Raw genomic sequence first — 22,023 nt, 5'->3', positions numbered from 1 at the left:
CACTATTAGAATATACAAGTGGGGACCTGTGATACTCAAGGAGGGGGGAATTTCCCCCCAACTTTTATTCCACCCCTTCCACTACAGGACCTGTCAGTTCCCACCTGACACTGCTATTGGATGCTAAAAACCATGAGGCTCCTGATCTCCACCACCACCACCCAACACTGATATCGGAGGCCAAGAGCAGCATGGCTTCTGACCTCCAAGGCTTCTCCCTTCCCCGTGACACAGGCATTGAAAGCGAAGAGCTGCATAGTTCCCAACCTCCTAGGCTTTTCTCCTTCCACACTGTCACCAATGATGCCAGCAAGACCTGTGTGGCTCCTGGCCTCTACCACAGGGGCCACCAAGGCTTCCCCCTTCCTCATGACAACAATGCTGGCAAGGACTGCATGGCTCCTGGTGATGCCAGCTGCTGAGGCTTCTTCCCACCCACATTGTCATCAGCACACCCTTACAAAGGAGGAGGAGGAAAGTGCCTTACCTTTTATTTATTTAATCCCCACCAATGTATTTTTCAGATTTTCCTGCAAACCTGTTTTCTTTCTGTGTCGCCCTAATCCACAGATTTAGATCTCCATAGATAGGGGTCACACTTCACTCTTTAGATATATAGATGAGAAAGTCCCAAGTTCAAATGCCTGGCAACTCTAGTTAACTCAGGTTGCTGGCATTGGGAAGGATTTGTCTGTGCTGAAGAGCTGGACAGCTACTACCAATGGACAATATTGACCTAAAGGACCAAGGGGCTTCACTTGGTATAAGGCAGCTTCACAATATTGGAAGGTACCTATACAGCTCCGTAATAATGCATTTAACTTACTGCTTTCAGCATCTGTACTGGATCCCCTCTCCTTTCTATTATTATACTGGTTACTGATGAATCTTTTCTCACCATTCTTAAAGGTTAAAAGAGGTTAAACATCTGAAATGTCTCTCATTGACAGGGGACAGTCAACCTCTGGATGTCTCTTCAGTACATTGCAATAAGACATTTCTTAAGTACTTTGTGTCACTATTGGGGTACGGATTTTATGGAGATGTGTTAAAAGACAGTGAAGAGAAGCGCTGGATGGGGTCTGTCAGATACGACTTTGCAGGTAAAAATTAAAGTCTTGGCACCATACATCTGACAGAAAATCAGTCCATTGATAAACCCTTTTTAAAGCTTTTTGGGAGGGGGGGTGTATTTCAAACATAATTAACCATGACCTAATTCAGGAGCTTTATCAGAGTTTATACAACATTGATGACCCTAAAGTTTGCTTTGGTCTTCTGAGTAGGCATTGAAAACGTGAAACATTTACAAGCAAGGTTTTTTTTTCATAAGCAGATTGATTTGACTTTCACATTTCTTTCCTAGAAAGCTAAAGTTTGATAGGATCAGTGTTGTAGAAACAAAGAGAGATTAGAGGAGGATTCAGTTTTCACATGGTAGGGCCTACTGCCACCCACTTTTTCATGCCAGGCTTCTGATTTGTCATGGCGATTTCTCATAATTTCACTTTAATATCTAAAGCCACTCTCCCTTTTACACTGAGATGCTACTCGTTAGCCAGGTGTACTGTAGGGCACGGGGACTGCTTGACACCATTATAGATATAGTAGGGTTGCCAACTCCAGGTTGGGAAATTCTTGGAGAGTTGAGGGCAGGGTGTGGGGAGGGTGGAGTTTGAGGAAGGGAGATAACTTAGCTGGGATGTGATCCCCTGGAGTCTATTCTTCAAAGCTATCATTTCCTCATTATCTCTGTAGTCTGGAGATCAGTTATAACTCCAGGAGAACTCTGGGCCCCACCTGGTTGGCAAACCTGTGCTACATGGGGAGGTACAAAGTCATCAGAGAAAAATGCCAGGTGCAGTGGAAGATACAGCTAAAAGAGCTGAACTTTCTTCAGGTGAATTGGGAAGGAAACTCAGGGTGCTGTAGAACCAAAATCAAACAAAACTGTTTGTTCCTGTATGGCAGCTTCATTCTTCCAAGCAAGAGCTCTTCTTGGTACCTCCTTTGTCTAAGGCATGTTCTGCAACAGTCTGGGCTCAGGCTCTTTCAGTGGTTGCCCCATGCTTGTGGAACAGCCTCTTGAAAGAGATCAGGGGATTTCTACTTTCCTGCCTTTCTGGTGAGGCTGCAAAACACAGTCACTCCAGAGAGCCTTTGTAGCAAACTCAGCCTGGGCAAAGGGGGAATATCCTGCTAGTGGAGCATAAAGTAGTTTTAGACTGGTGTTTTAATATAGTTTATATTTCCTGTTTTGATCTTTCTTATTTTATCTAATAGCTTTTATATTGACATTACCTGCGTTGGGTCCTGTGGTGCTCAGGAGAAAGGCGGGCATATACATATTTAAAATTAAAAAATAAAATTGGGGGGAAGGTTTGCCAGTCTACAAGAAAATTGGCAGAAAAAGAATTTCTGTGTTGCTTTAGAATAGTTCATCATTCTTAGTTCTTCACTCTCTAAGGTTTCAAGAATTTCCTTTCCCATCAGTACTATGAGGGCACTGTATCCTTTCTTCCAGCAACATATACAATAGGATCTCCAAGAGACCAAAGAACCTGTAAAACTAAGTAAGTTAAATATATTAATATTTCATCATACTGATTTCAGAAGATGTTGCCTCCAAGTGGACAGCCCAAAGCAGAGTTCTTGATTTCTAGCTTTAAATCCAAGATTCCTTCTCTAGCCAAATTAACACTACAGTGGATGTATACTGTAGATTTGGAAGGAGTAGAACTACCTAATGTTTCCAATTCCTATTTCAGTGTTTGACATCATCAGCTTCCTCACAGTACACAGAGTGCTACACATCACTGAAAGAGAAACACAAACTAGATTTCCACAGAGCAAACATGTTGAGACTACTCAGGCAGGAGAGCTATGAATTATATCAAAGGAGAAAAGCCAAGCATTCCTCTTTCTCCAACAAATCTGACATAGGGAATCTCTGAATTAAATACCCTGAGAAGGTAAATGAATGGAGGAGGACCTAAAAACTGAAGCTCAGTCCCGACAAGACTGGGTGTGGTTGGGTCAATGAAGGACCTGCTGAAACACTGAGTAATCAGTCTGGTGGGGCACTTCCCCAAAGGAGCAGATTCACAGCTTGGGAGTGCTGGTGGATCTTGGCCTACGTTTGGAGGCTCAGGTCTCCTCCGTGGCACACAGGAACTTCTCCCTCTGAGGTGGAGGCCATCTTGTGGGTGATTCCCAACCATCTCTTAGGGAGGCAGGAACTTCAAACTGTTTCCTGTTTCCTGTGTTGGGAGTCACCCTCAGCTCAGTTTTCTTCCTGCCTCAGTAGGGAGAGCATTGACTAATTTAGGCTTCGCCTGCACTATTCAATCTTTTATCTGTTACCTCACTTCAAGATTCCTGTTTCTTCTTCAAGTCTTTCTTTCACCTTGCCTGCTTGTTAGATTCAAAAAAAAAAAAAAAGCCTCTTCTGTCGATCTATCTCCTTTCCTCACCCCCCCTTCTTTCGCCTGCTTCGTAAGACTCCTCTCCCAAGGCGGCTATGGCACGCAGGGGAGAAACCGATGGATTTCTCTCTTCGGGGGAAATCGAAAGAGAGGAAAGCCGCGCTGGCCGAAAAAGAGCGCCGGACGGCAAGGATCGGGCGGCAGAATCGCACGGCGCGGCTAAACGCGCCAAAAGCTCCCATTCGCTCTTGGAGTCCTCAGAGATGGCGGCGGCCATTTTAGATGCTAATAACGAGCGATGCAGCCCTTTGCAGGGCGGGGGGCGATCCGAGACTATTGGTCTAAGCGGATCCGACCAAGCAGCGAGCACTCAAATTGAGGCTGCCCGGGAGAATGACGGAGGAGGGGAAGGAGTCACTCGAGGAGGTAACGAATGTGACGACACGTCTGCTCCCTTATCCCCTAGAGTTATGTCCTTCTTTAGGAGAGCTATGAGACAGGAGATCGCCCGTTTCTGTAATTCGGGAGGACGATCTAGCAGGTCACGATCTCCGTCGTCTTCCCCCTCTCCTCCCCCAAGCAAGAGCAAAAAGAAATGGCCCACCAAGGCTGCAAAAAAGGTCTTCCCTAAACGTACCCACCCTGCAGTTACTCAGGGGGAGGGAGAGAACAGTTCTAATGCCTCCAGTGAGAGAGAGGAGGGGGAGTTTAGTTCTAACGCTGAAGAGGAGGTTGCCATCCCCGCTCCTCCACAACAGTCCTTTAGATTTTTTAAACCTGAGGACCTCCATTACCTACTGTCTAAGACAGTCTCAGCCCTTAAAATTCAAAATTTACAAAAATCCAAACTCAAAAGTTCTGAGGAGGCAGAACTGTATGAAGGGTCTGAAATTACGGATGAATTTTTTCCTCCGGATGATCTGTCTGAAAGGGCTTTTCCCTTTCCGGATTTTTACATGCGCAAAGTTAAGGCTGAATGGGAAAAACCGTTTTCTAACAAACATACCCCCGGGTTGTTAAAGAAATTGTACCCAATAACCTCATCTGCTTCAGATGTCTTACAGATCCCTGCTGTAGATGCCCCAGTAGCAGCTCTTCAATCCTCAGGTCTGCTTTCAGAGGATGGTCATGGCAGCCTAAGGAATAGTATGGACAAGAGGTCAGATACTACCCTCAAGAGTTCTCATGAGGCTTCATCTATGGCAATTAAGGTGTCTGCCGCTGCATCTACTGTGTCCAGAGCCTCCATAGTCTGGATGAGGAAGCTCATTCAAATGTTACCCGAAAATAATACGCGCTTATTAGAAGGTGCTAACAGAATTTTGAAAGCTCTTTCTTTTACAGCTGATGCCACCCTCGACACCATGGTACTCTCCTCTAGGGCCATGGCGTCTTCTGCGGTTGCCAGGCGTCTGGTGTGGCTGAGAACCTGGCAGGCTGACTTTCAATCTAAAACCATTGTGTCCGGCTATCCTTTTCAGGGAAACAAATTATTTGGGGACTCTCTAGAGAGAATATTAGTTGAGTCAAGAGATAAAAAGAAATCTCTACCAAAATTTGTCCGCATCGGGGATAAGAGGCAATCCTCCTTTCCCTCTACCTCGGCAACCGCCTCCGTTCCGTCCCGTCCATTTCCCTCCGCGACCAAGTTTAGACAGGACAATCGACGTCCGTCATGGGGCACCAAACAGTCCTTTCGGCGCGGAGGCTTCAACAACAGATTTCCAAGATCCTACGGCAATAGAAAGGACAGAGGGGACACCGATCCAAAAAATCCCAAGGCGTGACTACCCAACGCCACCGGTGGGAGGACGCCTTCTACTCTTCAGTCAAGAGTGGATCAACTCCCACCCGGATTCCTGGACAAGGGAACTTGTTCTGGAAGGATACAAAATAGAATTTCTGTCCCGACCGCCTCAGCGTTTTCTGATGTCTCCCAGCCACAGAAATCCTTCAAAACGTCAAAGAACGGAGGCGGCCATCGCTCATCTGCTTCGTATACAGGCAATAGAACCGGTTCCACAGGCCGAGAGCGGGGACGGGATATACTCCATCTTTTTCACAGTCCCGAAGAAAAACGGGGACTGGAGATCTATTCTAGATTTGAAATTCTTAAACAAATTTGTAAAACCAAAACATTTCCGCATGGAAACCCTGCGCTCCATCGCGGAATCTTTGAGACCACAAGAATTTCTTTCTTCTATAGATCTAACGGAAGCATATCTTCATGTCCCCATGTTTCCTCGCCATCGCCAGTTCCTCCGCTTTTCCGTGGGAAAAGACCACTTTCAGTTTCGGGCTCTTCCATTCGGCCTAGCATCAGCCCCCAGAGTATTTACCAAAATTCTCGTCCACGTGATTGTATGTCTTCGAGAACAAGGAATTCATATTCATCCCTACCTCGACGACGTGCTCGTCCGCTCCCCATCGAGACCGCAAGCGCTGAGGGACGTGGAAACGACGGTACGTTGCCTTCAACATTTCGGCTTTCTAATAAATTTCCAAAAAAGTTCCTTAATGCCTACCCAACGTTTGGAACACCTGGGTATGGTGATAGACACCAAGAAGACAAAATTGTTCCTTCCTCAGGGGAAAGCCGAAAAGATACGGAATTTGGCCAAACAAATCATACAGGCGCGAACATCATCACTGTCCTCTCTGACGAAAATGATGGGGTTGATGGTGGCGACGTTCGACTCCCTGCATTGGGGACGTCTTCATTCAAGACAGCTACAGATGTTTCTACGCCCATACCAACGCTCAGTTGCTGCCAGGATGGATCTGTCCCTGAAGGTGCCACTTCAAGTGAAGTCCAGTTTGAAATGGTGGACAGTGTCCCGCAATACTACACAAGGCAAGACCTTCTGGATTCCGGAGAGAACCCAAATATTTACGGACGCAAGCCTCACGGGCTGGGGAGCCACGTTGCACAACATACCGATACAAGGGACTTGGTCGGAAGTGGAACAACACATGCCGATCAACCTGTTGGAGTTGAGAGCCATACGACTAGCTCTTCTTCAGTTTGCTCCTCTCATCAAAGATCTCCATATTTTAATTCGTACGGACAACATAGCCGCAAAGGCTTATATAAACAAACAGGGGGGATCGAAATCCCGTTCTCTTCACAGGGAGGCGACTCTTCTTCTGAATTGGGCAGAAGTCAATCTGACATCTCTAAAGGCGGAGCATGTACAAGGAGTAGTCAATCTTCAAGCAGATTGGCTGAGTCGCCAGGTACTGCAGGAAGGAGAATGGTCGCTGCACGAGAAGGCCTTCCAGGTGATAACGGCCGAGTGGGGAATGCCGCAAGTGGATCTGTTTGCCTCTCACATCAACTCCAAACTTCCACGCTTCTACACCAGGTATTTCCACCCGATGGCGGAAGAGACGGATGCTCTTCTTTCTCCTTGGCCTCAAGGACTTCTATATGCCTTTCCTCCACTACCGGTCTTACCCAGACTTCTTCAAAAAATACGACTCCTGCAGGCGGAGGTGATACTTATAGCTCCGTATTGGCCACGTCGGCCGTGGTTTACGGCACTCAGGGAGATGTCGGTGTCTCCTCCCATCACTCTGCCGGTATCAGACGATCTGTTGCTACAGGGCCCGATTCGTCACCCGGATCCGGGCTGGTTCCATTTGACCGCCTGGAAGTTGAGAGGTCCAGGTTTTCCAGGTTAGGTTATGCGGAGTCAGTGATTGATACCATGATGGCATCCAGGAGACCGTCTACTTCGCGAATATATAATTTTACCTGGAAAGCTTTTGTCCGCTGGGCTCTTCGCAAGAAGGTCGACCCCCTGCGTCCAGCCATCGCTTCGCTTTTAGATTTCCTTCAGGATGGGAGGAATAGTGGCCTTAAAGCATCCACCCTCAAGCGGCAGATGGCAGCGTTAGCCTCTGTACTTCCACACTCTCAAGGTTTTCCAGTGTCTAGACATCCTCATATCATACGTTTCCTCCGAGGCGCGACCGCGAGAGATCCACCACAGGCTCACAGGTTTCCAACCTGGAGACTCAACACGGTACTTACAGCACTTACCAAACACCCCTTTGAACCAATTCGAAGTATTCCACTCAAATTTCTACGCATGAAATCTTTATTTCTGGTGGCCATCACTTCTGCAAGACGGATCTCGGAACTGGGCGCCTTGTCCATTCGAAAGGATTTGTGTGTCTTTCATAAAGATAAGGTGGTTTTAAGGACGGATCCCACCTTCCGTCCAAAAGTTTCTTCGAAGTTCCATAGAACTCAAGAAATTTGCCTTCCGTCCTTTTGTCCTAATCCATCGCACCCGAGGGAGAGGATCTGGCACACGTTGGACGTCAGGAGAACGCTCAAGTGTTATCTCATTAGAACAGCCACGTTCAGGAAAACAGAGACTTTGTTCGTTAACATTTCTCCACCACACACTGGCACAAAGATGTCTAACTCAGCAATTAGTACCACAATTCGGTCTTGCATAGCGGAGGCTTACAAGAGTCTTAACCAGAAGGTGCCAGTAGGGATCACCGCCCATTCCCTTCGAAGCGCAGCGACTAACGCCGCGTTTTGCAACAGAGCCTCAGTTGAGGAGGTTTGTAGGGCTGCTACTTCGTCCACTTTGTCGACCTTTATTAGGCATTACAAAATTAATGTGTTTGACTCTGCCGATGCGGCCTTTGGGAGACGGGTGCTACAATCTATCCTGTCTCTTCATGACGACCCTCCCTCCCAAATTTAGGGACACTGCTCGGGGAGGTCCCACAAGATGGCCTCCACCTCAGAGGGAGAACGACCATTGGTTACTCACCGTGAGGGGTCCTTCTCCTCTGAGGCTTGGAGGACATCTTGGCCCTCCCGGGTCGTCTTCTCGGTTCTTCTGATGTATATATGTTTCTTCTGTTACCTGAGTTTTACACGTTCCTCTGCAGTTTATGTTTGTTGATGCTGTTGCTTGAGTTTTTTCTCACTATTTAGCTTCTCATATTGCTTTTGGAGTCACAAAACTGAGCTGAGGGTGACTCCCAACAAAGGAAACAGGAAACAGTTTGAAGTTCCTGCCTCCCTAAGAGATGGTTGGGAATCACCCACAAGATGTCCTCCAAGCCTCAGAGGAGAAGGACCCCTCACGGTGAGTAACCAATGGTCGTTTTATTAGCTTCCGTTTATATGCCAGTTTTGGTCATTATGCAAAAAGCATGATCTAACCACAGTGATCCATGCTCTGATCATATCAAGGTTAGATTATTGTGATGTGCCTTCCAGAGTACTTAAATACTTTGGCCACCAAATGAGAAGGGAGCACTCACTGGAGGAGACCCTGATGCTGGGAAAGATTGGAGGTCAAAGAAGAAGGGGATGGCAAAGGATGAGATGGTTAGACAGTGTTATCAAAGCAACGAACATGAAATTAAGCAAACTCCAGAGCACAATGGAAGACAGGAGGGCCTGGCGTGATGTGGTCCATGGGGTCGCGAAGAGTCTGACTCAGCTGTGCGACTGGACAACAGCAACAATAATGCTGATTCTGTGCCATGGTGGCTCAGAGGTTAAGACGCTGAGCTGCAGACCGCAACATCTGTAGTTTGGCAGTTCGAGACCCTAGTGCCAGATGACGGAGTGAGCTCCTGTCTCTGGCCCCAGCTCCTGCCAACCTAGCAGTTTGAAAGCAAGAAATTGCAGGTAGATAAACAGGTACCACTTCGGTGGGAAGGTAACAGCATTCTGTGCACCTCAGCATTTAATCATGCCAGCCACATGACCACAGAAACGTCTTCGGACAGGGCTGGCTCTTTGGCTTGGAAATGGAGATGAGAACTTTATTGGAATTTGAAAAAACTGCAACAAAAATCTTTTGAAGGGGCAAATAAGCCAGGAACATATTTGGCATGGCAATTGAAAAGAAATAGTATAACAAAGATTGTGGAAGATGGAAAAGAGATAACGAATGCTAATGGGATCAAGAGGCCATTTTATAAATATTATGCAAAATTATTTGCAAAAAAGAATGTGGATAAAAGCAAACTAAAAGAATATTTGGAGAAAGTGGACATAGAAAAAAATTCGGAGAAATTTAAAGGAATAAAGTGTGATTACTAAAGAAGAAATTGATAAAGCAATACAAGATGCAAAGTTGGGAAAAGCTCCAGGACCGGATGGGTTTACAGTAAAATTTTACAAGAAAATAAAAGAGGAGCTAATCCCAATTTTTGAGCTTTTAATGAATGATATTAGAGATACAAAAAAGATTCCAGAAACTTGGAGAGAAGCTACAATCTCACTTATACCTAAAGAAACACAGGACTTAACAAATGTAAAAAACTATAGACCGATTTCCCTATTGAATAATGACTATAAATTGTTTGCCAAAATAATCTCGGAGAGAGTTAAAAAGTACTTACAAGAGACTATTGGAGAAGAACAAACAGGCTTTTTACCCAAAAGACAAATAAAAGATAATTAAAGAATGGTAATTGATGCAATTGAATATTATGATCAACATTCAGAGAAAAAGGTTGTTTTTTTCTTTGCGGATGCCGAAAAAGCGTTTGATAATCTGAATTGGGACTTTGTGTTTGGAGTATTTGGAAAAGCAAATGTTGGTGAGAAATTTATGAACATGATTGAAGCAATTTACAAGGAGCAGAAGGCGGCATTGGTAATAAATGCAGAAACCACAGAATACTTCAAAGTGCAGAAAGGAACGAGACAAGGGTGTCCCTTGTCTCCGTTATTATTTGTATGGATTTTAGAAGTAATGTTGAAACAGATCAAGGAAGATAATGAGATATCGGGCCTAACTAATAAAGGTTTCTCCTATAAATATAGAGCATTTGCTGATGATGTAATGTTTGTGATTGAAGAACTGATACAGAAGTTACCATTGATTCTAAAGAAAATAATGGAATTTGGAGAATTAGCAGGTTTTTACATTAATAAAGAAAAATCGAAAATAATGTGCAAAAATATGAAAGGAGAAGAAAAACAAGAATTGTAGCAAATAACAAAATGTGAAATTGTAAATAAAACCAGATACTTGGGAGTAGATTTGACAATGAAGAACATAGAGTTGTACAAAAACAACTATGATAAACTTTGGTCTAAAGTAAGACAAGACATTGAGAAATGGAATAAATTGAACTTGTCGTTGTTGGGAAGAATTTCAGTAGTCAAGATGAATATTTTACCAAGGTTGATGTTTTTATTTCAAACAATTCCAATAATAAGAGACGGGAAAATATTGGATGGATGGCAAAGAGAAATCTCAAAGTTTGTTTGGGGTGGAAAAAAACCAAGAATAAAAATGAAAATTCTTTGTGACGCCAAGGAGAGAGGAGGACTACAACTGCCAAACTTTAGATTATATCATGATGCGGCATGTTTAACATGGTTACGACAGTGGGTTACTTTAGAAGACAAAAAACTGTTGGCATTAGAGGGACATGATTGTAGATTTGGGTGGCATGCTTACCTATGGTATGAAAAGGTGAAGGGAGATGGTTTTTTTAAACATCATGTGATAAGAAGAGTACTTTTTGACATATGGTTAAAATACAAGCGGTTTTTCTCGGATGAGAGACCGCTATGGATTGTGCCAGCAGAAGTAATAAAGCCACATTCAAGATTTAAAGGTGAAGATTGGATACAATATAGAGACATGCTAAAAAAAGTAGGGAATTTGTTCGTGTTGAAAATGGAAGAAGAAACAGCGTTTAAATATGGGTGGTTTGATTATAGACAAATAAATGAGCTATTCAAGAAAGATAAAAAAAACTTTTGGATTTAGGGAAAAAAATAACGAGATTGAGGTGTCTTGGTTTGAAGGCAAGAAGAAATGTATTTCAAAAATCTACAAAGTGTTGTTAAAATGGTATACGGAAGAAGAGACAGTTAAAGAGCAAATGATAAAGTGGGCGATAAACATGAACACAGAAGTAACAATAGATTCTTGGGAGTACTTGTGGAAGCATGCATTGAAAATATCAACATGTAATAACTTTAAAGAAAACTGTTATAAGATGATGTATAGGTGGTACATGACACCGAAGAAAATTGCTAATATGAACACTAATATGTCGAATAAGTGTTGGAAATGCAAAAAAGGGGAGGGCTCTTTTTATCATATGTGGTGGACTTGTGAAAAAACAAAAAACTTTTGGACTCAAATTCATTCAGAGATGGAAAAGATTGTAAAATATACATTTAAAAAAGAGCCAGAACTTCTGCTTTTGGGACTGAAATTAGAAGAGGTCAACGTAACTAAGCGAACTTTAATGTGGTATATGGTGACAACAGCTAGAGTTACTTATGCGCAATGTTGGAAACAAGAAGAAGTCCCGAAGACTGAAGATTGGATGAAGAAATTATTGTTTGCAGTTGAAATGGATAAAATGACAAGAAAATTAAATAATAGGGAAGCAGAAGAATTTTATAACGACTGGAGAGACTTAAAAGATTATTTAGAAAAATACTGGGAAATAAAAGATAATCTGTTTTGCTTTAACAATAATTAAATCAAGAGTTAGTTGAGAGGTATATAATGAGTAGAAATAATTGCTATAATGGAAATAATTATTAAATATAGAGTTATCTGAAAGTTATATTATGAATAGAAATAATTGATATTATAAAATAAGAATTACCTAGTGATTCAAAGTAAGAGGTGGTGGGAAAAGCAAAAGGGAACAGAAATATAGAGACAGGAGGTCAAAGCACTGTGGGAAGCCGTATATAAGGGAGGGGAGAGGGAGGGGGGCAGGATGTAACAGGGATAAAAATAGAAAATTGAGTGTTAAACGTTAAGGGGATAAATAGAGAAATGAAATGTTGAATATGTATGTTTATATCCAGGGGTCATTTGGGGGGGACGCGGGGGGACGCCATCCCCCCGGGTGAGGTGCGGGAGGGCGGGGCCTGGAGCTCCCTGCTGGTGCCCGCTGAAGGTCGCCACCGGCTGTGGGGAGGACACACTTCCGGTGATGTCAGGGTGTGTGGCATATGCTAATGAGTTATGCTAATGAGTCCCCCTAGCTCTTTTTTCTACGAAATGACCCCTGTTTATATCCTGAATAAAAATTTCTGTTTTTTAAAAAAAAGGAAATGGAGATGAGCACCGCCCCCTAGAGTCGGATTCGTCTAGCTTTCTAGCAAGGGAAACCTTTACCTTTATAGTGCTGGTTAATACCACTGTTCCTGCATAAATTTCACATCTGTGCACTGTAAATGATAACTAATAATACAGGGGGGGGGCAGATGAGTAGAACAATATGAAATGGAAACACGCCATGGAAGGCCAATGCTGATAAGTCACCACTGGTTCAATCATAGGCCTGGCAGAACATCTCCATTTTACAGGCCCTGAGAAGCTGCACTAGGTCTTGCAGTGCCCAGATGTCTCTTGGGAGAGTGTTCCACCAGGCCAGTGACATTGCAACCCTTGAGCTTTTCCTGAGATGTGTTGTCAATAACTGCCCATTTATGAGATGTGTTTGTTATAACTCACAAGAGTGCGTATAACCTATTTGAAGATACATTGTTTATCCGTTACTGAGGAAGTTCTTCGAAACAGAGTTCTTAATATCCGGATTCTTCATTTATATTATTCTTCATGCATCTTCACCTCAAGAGGAAATTTTTTTACTTTAATATTGTGCTTCTATGGTTGTATTTGTATTAATACTTTGGTCATTATTGAACTAGTGTTAGCATCTTTTTCACACAGATGGCTAGTCCCTTGTATACCTACACTGTGTGTTCCTCTTTGGTTGCCGTTAGTGTTTGCTTTCAGTGGCAGCCATTTTGAGATTAGTTTCACCTCCCATGACAGCCATTTTGTGGTGGCACTCACTTCCCTTTTTCAAAATTCCAAAAGTGCCCACAGGCACATCAAAGCTAGGGACCCCAGCCCTAGAGAGCTATAAGCAGAATGAAGCTTAATGGGACAGTGGTTTGACTCTGTAGAGGGTATATGTTCATATAGGCATCCATTATGTGTTCATTGTTTATATGCTGTGCCCCATTTGTCAGGCGCCCAGGGTGGAAAGAAAAAACTGTAAAACCTAGTACTGGTATATAATCAATTATAAAATTTAGGAGTATGTCAGAAACAAAATAAGAAAGCATTCAAATTTATAAATGCCTAGTAAATGGATGGCTTCAGCAAAGTCCACAGTCAAGTGGACCAGGTTCAAAGTAGGCTTACCAAACGCCGGCGGGGGAAATCTATTTCCTGGCAGGATGCGTGCCGCGGGGGACGGCTGTGCGCGCTGCACCCGCCGTCGCCAGGATGTGACGCTCCGCGTTACTCTGGCAACGGGGCTGTTTGGGTCCCGTTGCCAGGGTAACGCGGAGCGTCACATCCTGGCGACGGCGGGTGCAGCGCGCACAGCCGTCCCCCGCGGCACGCATCCTGCCAGGAAATAGATTTCCCCCGCCGGCGTTTGGTAAGCCTAGTTCAAAGTGCTCCAAAATTTGGTGGCTTGGCTGCAAACACCCCCACCCCCAAGGTCAGCCTTAGGAAACTTCAAAACTCATATAGTGTGATTTCTTCCCTATAAAGGTAAAGGTTCCCTTGCTCGAAAGCCAGTCGAATCCGACTCTAGGGTTGCGGTGTTCATCTCCGTTACAAAGCCGAAGAGCCAGCGCTGTCCAAAGACGTTTCCGTGGTCATGTGGCCGGCATGACTAAACACCAAGGTGCACGGAACGCTGTTACCTTCCCACTGAAGTGGTACCTATTTATCTACTTGCAATTTCTTGCTTTCGAACTGCTAGGTTGGCAGGAGCTGGAACTAGAGACAGGAGCTCACCCTGTCTTGCGGCACCCGGGTCTTGAACTGCTGAACTACTGACCTTCCGCAGCCTGCAGTTCAGCGTCTTAACCACGAGCCACCGCAGCTCCTTCTTCCCTGTAGTCAAAACTAAATTGACTTTTGTCTTCCAGGTGCCGCATTTGCAAAGAAAGCAAGCGACAGCTGGAACAGCTGCAGAAGTTTGAAAAAGACCGACGTGGTAATTGTATACTGCATAGAAGTCAGCCCTGCCTAGTTAGGAAATTGGGCCTTTGGCCTCTAGGGAATTTGTTACATGAATTAATATAAAACTAAACCCTAAATGCAAATGGGTAAAGGCAGAGCTCAAGAATGGATATCTGGCCTAACAGGCTTCTTTAAAAGTTACATTTTTTCTGGTGGTCAGTATTAATGTTCATTCTGTGTAGATGATGATTGTATGTTGACAGAATTACAGGACACACTAAAATACATCTGGATGGCATTTGCCAGCAACTTTCTTAGCTCCATTTTACAACTCTACAATATAGTGCAGTGTGTTCAACATACAATATCCGCTGTTAAAAGTATACTGACAAGGAGTAAATAAAACCCCACACTTCCTAGTCTCTGTTACTCTAATGATCCCCAACATGGCATCTGTGGGTGAGCATAGTGTCAAATTACATCTTGAGTCTTGTGGGATAAAATCTAAAGGGTCTCCCCCTACAAGCTAACTAGCAATCCACTGAGCTTATTCTAGGCAGGTTCTTCACCACCATATACCCTCGGGTTTGTTGCAGATACAGAATTTGTTCTGCCTCTCATCTTCTTGTAGTCCTTCAGGGACCAAACTCTTCCAAACTGTATCTCTTCACCAAAGCAAAGAGCCAGTCCTATCCCCATTCCCCAATATCAGCGATTTACCCCACCCCCATTGCCGCCAGTTTCTAACAGTGCCCACCATCCTTTCTCAAAATTCTAAAAAATGCTCACAGCTTCATTAGGGTTTAGGAACACCCCCCGCCCCATCCCATACAGGCACTGGGATGCCCTTTATGTAGCTACTGTTTCCAAACTCACCTCACTAGTGGAATTCAAAGTAAGTATTGGAGCATTGCAAGCATAGCTAGGGTTTTGTATGTACTGCCTTCCCTAAAGACATGCTAAAGCCTTTGGCTTCTTTTAAATAAGTCAGTCCTGACTGAGAAAAAACAAAACAAATCTGGACAGCAGCTGTTCAGGATCTTTTTCCAATGGATTGTGTGGGGTCCCCAACATGACTGTTGTGTGGGGTCCCCAATAAACAACTGTTAAAGAACAGGCAGTGGGGCAGAACTGTGGCTTACATTTGCTGGGGAAGGGAACTAAGAGAGTTTGCAGTCTCCTAATCTCCTTTTCTGGCTGTACTTAATAAACATGATTCTCTTTTATTTTACTTTTGCCTGTGTCCATTGCCAAGATGCAATTCAGTGCTATTCAGTGTTCCAAAGGGAACCTTTTTTATTTAACTGGTTCAATAATCAAGATAAAGTACTTCTATAATCCTTTTCCTAGATAGAGGGGAATATACGCCAGTTGATGTACTGTTGTTTGCTCTTAATACGTTCAATTAACAAACACAGCTCTTTTCTGTCATACTGTTCATTGTACACACACCCATGGCTAGGGTTGCCAGGTCCTTCCTCGTTACTGGTGGGGGACTTTGGGGGGCATTTCTGGAGGGGGCTTGGATGTCCCCAGTGCAATGACATCATGCAGAAGTGACATCATCATGTTGGGGACCGGCACCCCACACGCCTGAACACCAAGTAGTGAGTTTGCCACTTGGAGTTCAGGCATGCACACCGCCCCCCCCCCCCCGCTTCTTGCAATTTGTCGCTTGGAATTCAAACATGCAGCCAATGGCCACCCCTCTCCCTACCCTCCTGCAAGATTTAAAGAGTCCTCCAGCTGATCAGCGGGTCACATGCTCCCACCAATCAGATGGAGGGCCCTTTAAATCTTGCAGGAGGTGTCAAAGAGAGCCCCCCCTCCTGCCCAACCCAGGCTAGGGGTTCTCTTCACTAAGAGGCTGGCTAGCTACAATTACAAATGGGGGTTAAAGGCACCTGTATACCTTTAACCAGGTAGTGCTACCACCAGTCATTTTATGTCCCTCCAGTCAAGAGCCAAAGGACAGACTCCTAACCTTACTGGGCTCAACTAGGGAATCCTCCTTGCGAGGTTGGCTCACAGCAGGAGACCCACAGGTTATTCTAGAGGTAATAACCAACAGTCTGAGGCAGCAGAACTTATTGCAGCAGTGGAGACAGAAACCAGAAGTATATTTATTAAAAAGAGTGCAAACTTACTTAAAATAGTATTGTGGGGGGAAACAAGAAAGCTAAAGATGAACAAACTAGCTAAAATAGAACCTTGGTTCTCAAAGACAAGATGTTACCCATTCACTTCTGGGTCCAAATGTACTCTGTCTCCAGAGTCCCAAAAGCCAGGCTGGTTGGCTTCAGCAGTCAGAGCTTCCAAGATGGCCAAAAGGTGAGCAAGGCAGAGTTACATGTCAACTTCATCTGCAAGAGGGGTGGCCACTGGTGAATGCTGTTGGGGGCGAGGCTTGGGGCGGGGCTTGGGGCAGGGCTTCCACCACTGGCCAGCAGGTTGGCAGCATGCAGGAGCATGCGAAATTGGGGGAATCTCCTGCCCCCCCCCCCCGGGGATTGGCATTCCTAGCCATGGCCTATGGACACTTTTGAAATTTGAGGAAATATAATGAGCGGCACCACCACAAAATGGCTCTATGAGAATATAGGAGATCACTAAATGGCTACCACTGGAGGTTGGCTCAGCTCTTTGCACTGAGGAGGAAACATTATTTAGCTTCTATTTCTAAAGAAAGTGGAGGGTTTGCTCCCTGGGCAGCCACAGGGAGAGATTGCCAAGCCCAGAAAGTCAGTAACTGTGGCCAAGCTGAGGGCACATGGCTATGACATGCCTGTCTGGATGAATTCAGTACTTTGCTTGTGAGTGACTTGGCATGGTGTAATCTGAAGATTTCTATTTAATTTCCTATTTCATTCAATACCTTTCAATTTTTTTCTAAGATTTAAGGAGCAAACTGATGCCAGGAAACACATTAATGGGAGCCATGTTGGGGTCACGGAGGCAAGACAGCATGGCATCACCCAGTCTCACCAGATCTCGGAAGCTAAGCAGGGCCAGTACTTGGAAGTGAGACCACCAAGGATGACTTTGCAGAGGAAAGCCATGGCAAACCACTTCTGCATCTCCCTTGTCTTGAAAGCCCCTTGCTGGGGTCTCCATAAATCAGTTGTTACTTGATGGCACTTCACACACACACACACACACACACACACACGATGGGGATCACTGCTATTTATCTAATTAGGAAAAGCAGTAGACACTGGCCCTGCAGACAAAAGTCTTCTTTAAAAATGATAAAAGTCTTAATAAAGTCTTGATAAACTTTGGCCCCTGCCACACGGCAGGGAAAAGACGGGGCGAAGCGTGGCTTTTAAAAGCCGCGCCAAAAAAGAAACGCCGCGGCGGGATCCCATGGATCCCGGTAGCCGCGCTCCGTTGCTCCCCGGCATGATCAGATACCGGGGAGGAAGATTCTAGTCGAAGGGGGAGGCTGCCGAACTGCGCATGCTCGAGCATGCGCAGTACGGCAGGGGGCCGGGGATACGACGGCGGCAAGACGCGCCGCCGATCCCGCGGCCAGGATGAAGCGGACCAACTGGATGAACCACCGAAGGTAGGTGGTTCATCTTTGACGCGCTTCATCGGGGGAGGGGCCAGATTGGAGGCGGGAGCGCGACGCCAGGCAGATGTTGGCGTGGGATCGCACCCGTTTGATGCGCTTCCAATCCGGCCCACTCCCGGCCCAAACTGCCTCATATGAACGGGGCCTTTGTTGTCTTGCTAATAATCCCTGTATTGTAACATACACTGTTATCTATTGCTCATGTAATGGTGTCAACTGTACTTTAAAATCTGTTCAGAAGCCCAAAGTGTAGCAAGTAGCAGTCATTTCTTTTCACCCTTATGAGTATACCTGTTTCTCCTTTAAGGGTATGACGAAACAGATCAATGGAAGGTTATTAGAGGAAAGTTCTTAGCCATCAATGCAGCCAATATGAGTTGTGCCTGCCCACGGAGTCCAAAAGGCCTTTCACCATCTGCTCATTTGGGAGACGGCTGTGCAGATCTCATTCTCGTTCACAAATGCTCTCGATTCAATTTTCTGAGGTACCTCATAAGGCATACTAACGAGGATGATCAGGTGTGTATTCTGTCTGCAGGACTGCGGTATTTTCAGAGCTTAAGTTAAGGCTATCCATGTTCTTATTTTAATTGTGAATTTTTATTGTATTTATTGGTTCTATTGTATTTTAACTGTGTAAGCCGCCTTGAGCCACTGCTGCACCGGCAAGGCAAGATATAAATTGAAATAAAGACAAAAATTTTGTTTGTAACTTACAAGAAGTTCAGTTATAGCACTGGTTTCTGAAAGCATCCAAGTTCCAGCTCCTATGTCCTTCCTAACAATCTCATGCAAAAAGCAGGTCCTGCCCCCCAAAAGGTTATACAGTTGTATAGCTCTGGAGCAAGGGCATCTTCAGTTGAGGGGTGGGGGAAGCAGGTGGCTAATATTTTATATACTGCCAGGTTTATACACATTATATGGTATTATTACAGTAATATACAAGCCAGGAGCTCTATGAGGAATTGTGGAGGGGGAACAATTCGGAAACCCCACACTGCCAAAACTCCCCCACTAGGTTTCTTTACATCTTCCATGATTTAAGCAAGCTGATTTCCTTTACCCCCCCCCCCCAACTGACTCTCAGGTGCTCATAACATTCCATTCTTGTGGAGTATATTTAGTTCTAATAAAGATGGTTGGTGTTGGGTTCTTCCCCCCTTTTGTTTAATTTACAAAGTCATATTTTTCAACATACCTGGGGACGTCTCCCGAATATACAGAGCCCTGCTTCTTGTTTACAAGTAGCCTTTTGTGCTGCTTTCGTGATCATTGCAACTATTGTATCATATCTCTACAGTTTAACTTCACCTTCGTAGAGGTTTATCGGATCAGGAAGTTTCATTTTACATCACGGCATTTGGAAGACAGTGAAGACATCAGAGATATGCAAAAGAAGCACTTTGGGCAGTTCTGCAGAGACCATCCCGCTTGCTGCTGCACCTTTTCCAGCAGCACCTGGAACTGTGATGGGGAGACTCTGGAAAGTTCAGCAATCGAAGTCGAGTGAGCACCTTACTTTCTCAAATGGATCAATGTATAGAAAAAGTGCTGAGGGGGAGATGCCTTACTTGGTCACTAGTTCTCTCTTTGACAGGGATGTCAAACCTTTTATAGGGTTACCAGAACAAACAGAAAACTGGAATTTGGTTCACACACATAGACAAAAACAAAAGATGTGCAAAAGCTTTTTATTAAGACCAACCAAAATGTGCAAGCATTCAGATTTTCCAAAGCTCTTTATCAAGATTAAGAACATAAGAGATGCCAATGTTGGATCAGGCCAAAGGCCCATCCAGTCCAACACTCTGTATCACACAGTGGCCATAAATACCAGTGCCATCAGGAGGTCCACCAGTGGGGCCAGGACATTAGAAGCCCTCCCACTGTTGACCCCCCCCCAAGCACCAAGATGACAGAGCATCACTTAATAAGATTAATAAAAAGAAGGGGAGGGGAGAGAGGGGAAAAGGTGTCTGAGGCTGTCATTGTGAGACTTTTTGTCCACAACCAGCACACTTAATAGGCAATGGGAGGGACTGGTATCAGGACACACATTTTAGGAAGAAGTCAAGATAACAGCAACCTCCTAATGAAAATATGAAAAAGTAGTGGTTAACCAAATGTATCTCTAACACAGGAGTCCCTATGCTTGGGAATTTTTGGAATGTTGAGGGAGGGGAGTGGCCACAGAATGCCTGCCATAGGGATCAGTCTCAAAATGGCTGACATGGAGTGTCAGGGCCTCTCTCAAAATCTTGGGAGACTGTACGATGGAGGCAGTTATTTCTGAACAGGTACTTCCTGCAGACCCCAAGGTAATGCTTCCTATTTTCTTCTGAAGCATCTCCAACTTCAAGAAAATGCATGAAAGCCACACTGGTTCTTTGCTTGGGGAAGAAGTAAGTGGGTGCTAGGAAACACATCAGTGGGTACCATGATGCCCATGGGCTGCACATTGGAGATCACTGAGTGAAATGCACAGGTTCCTCAAAAGGGTTTGAACAGAAGATAAGGTAGTTTTTCTATTAACAATGTAACACTTTAGACAGAGGTCATTTCGGGGGGATCGCGGGGGATCACCGATCCCCCTGGGGAGGTGCGGGGGTGGGGCACACGACGAAGCCCCGCCCCCTGCTTCAGGCCGCTGCTGTTGCGCCACATGCGTTCGCACGCCTCCCTCGCCGGGCTGCGCCAAGCGCCTCTCCCCCCTCCCCGCACAAAAGGTACGTGTCCCCCCTCCCCGCGCTTGCAGCCGGCACCTCCTGTGCAGGGCGGGAGGCGTCGGGGTCCCCCGGGGACTGAGCAGACTTTCTACCCGCAATCCACCCTCCCCCGTGATCGCCTCTTCACCCGGCAGCCCCCACCAATCTCGGGGTGCCCTCGCCTGCTGCCCCCAGAGCGTGTTGGGGCCCTGAGCCTGGCTGCCTGCACAGGTGGAGAGCTGCACGTGTGCCCGGCCCGTCTTTCCCCCAAGGGGGCCGCTCCGTACGCACCTGTGGAGCTGCTCGGCTGGAAGAGGCGGCGTGGCTCCCTCTGGGCCGGGTTGTCCCCGCACGGTGGGGGAGGAGTGTGCTGGTGGAGACGGGTCGTGAAGGGCGGGGGGCGTCCGCTTGTCCCGATCAGCTGTGGGCACGTGGAAGCAGCAGCAGCGCTGGGGCCGCCTGGGCATTGGGCGTCCTTGGGAGCCTTGCGGCGGCGGCAGGCCACCCGTCAGTTGAACGCCCCCCCATGGCCTCTGGCTCGTCCCAGGTCCCCGCGGTTGACTCTGGCCTTGCCCCCCCACGACCTGATCCTCTTAAAGGGAGGGTGCTCGAGACGGAACCTGGTAGCTTCTGCTCGAGACGGAACCTGGTAGATGATTTCCCGAGTTGTGCACTGTAAACAAGGTGGTACTTCAGTTTGGCAAAGGGTGAGACCTGTTGAAGTTTGTGTCGTGTCAGTTTATGCGTGGTGCTGTGGTTGAATTGTCCCGCCCTACCGTCTTGTATTCTGAACAATTGAAAATCTAAGTTGGTGTTTGTCAGTCGCTTGGACCAAGCTGAGATTTGTAACCTTTTGCAACGCGTGGTTTCTGGTCAGATCTGTTTTTCAAGCGTGCTACTTGTGAATTTTGCACACGCAGGTTCCAGGTGCATTCCCTTGTAGCTTGAGGGTGGGGCTACTGTGTTGGACCTGGGGTCCGTCAAGGTCAGTGTTGTCTGCAGTGGTTAGAGGGGCCCTCTCAGGCTTCTCATAGCACCATTGGTGGTGGAATGTGCCGTCAAGTTGCAACCAACTTGTGACGAACCCACAGGGAGTTTTCAAGGCCAGAGATGCTCAGAGGTGGCTTGCCATGCCCTTCCTCTGCGTCGCTATCGAGTACCAACCAGAGCCGACCCTGCTTAGCTTCTGAGATCTGATGAGATCAGGCTAGCCTGGGCCATCCAGTTCAGGGCCAGATCACCCATCTCTTAGTTGGCGATGCCAGGAATTGAACCTGGGTCCTTCTGCATGTGAGGCGGATAACCTTGTCTCAGTGATGAATTCAGATACCAGAGTGGGTGGCCTGTTTATTGAG

The 22,023-nt window shown here is 45.8% G+C and overlaps 1 protein-coding gene across 1 annotated transcript in view; it reads left to right on the top strand.

Annotated features, from left to right (window-relative positions):
• The window catches only part of CERK (ceramide kinase), a 60,193-nt gene that overhangs the window by 37,139 nt on the left and 1,031 nt on the right, over positions 1–22,023 (top strand). The window contains exons 8-12 of the mRNA XM_015413492.1: positions 951–1,103; positions 2,468–2,573; positions 14,353–14,420; positions 18,271–18,482; positions 19,264–19,469. Of these exons, the coding sequence (XP_015268978.1) occupies positions 951–1,103; positions 2,468–2,573; positions 14,353–14,420; positions 18,271–18,482; positions 19,264–19,469 (745 nt within the window). The remainder of the gene's footprint in view (positions 1–950; positions 1,104–2,467; positions 2,574–14,352; positions 14,421–18,270; positions 18,483–19,263; positions 19,470–22,023) is intronic.

This window comes from Gekko japonicus, unplaced genomic scaffold (assembly GCF_001447785.1).
Source record: "Gekko japonicus isolate JY-2015 unplaced genomic scaffold, Gekko_japonicus_V1.1 scaffold168, whole genome shotgun sequence".
NCBI classification, from domain to species: Eukaryota; Metazoa; Chordata; class Lepidosauria; order Squamata; family Gekkonidae; genus Gekko; species Gekko japonicus.
Note: the sequence above shows the minus strand (reverse complement) of the source record. Positions and strands in the feature narration are given on the sequence as shown.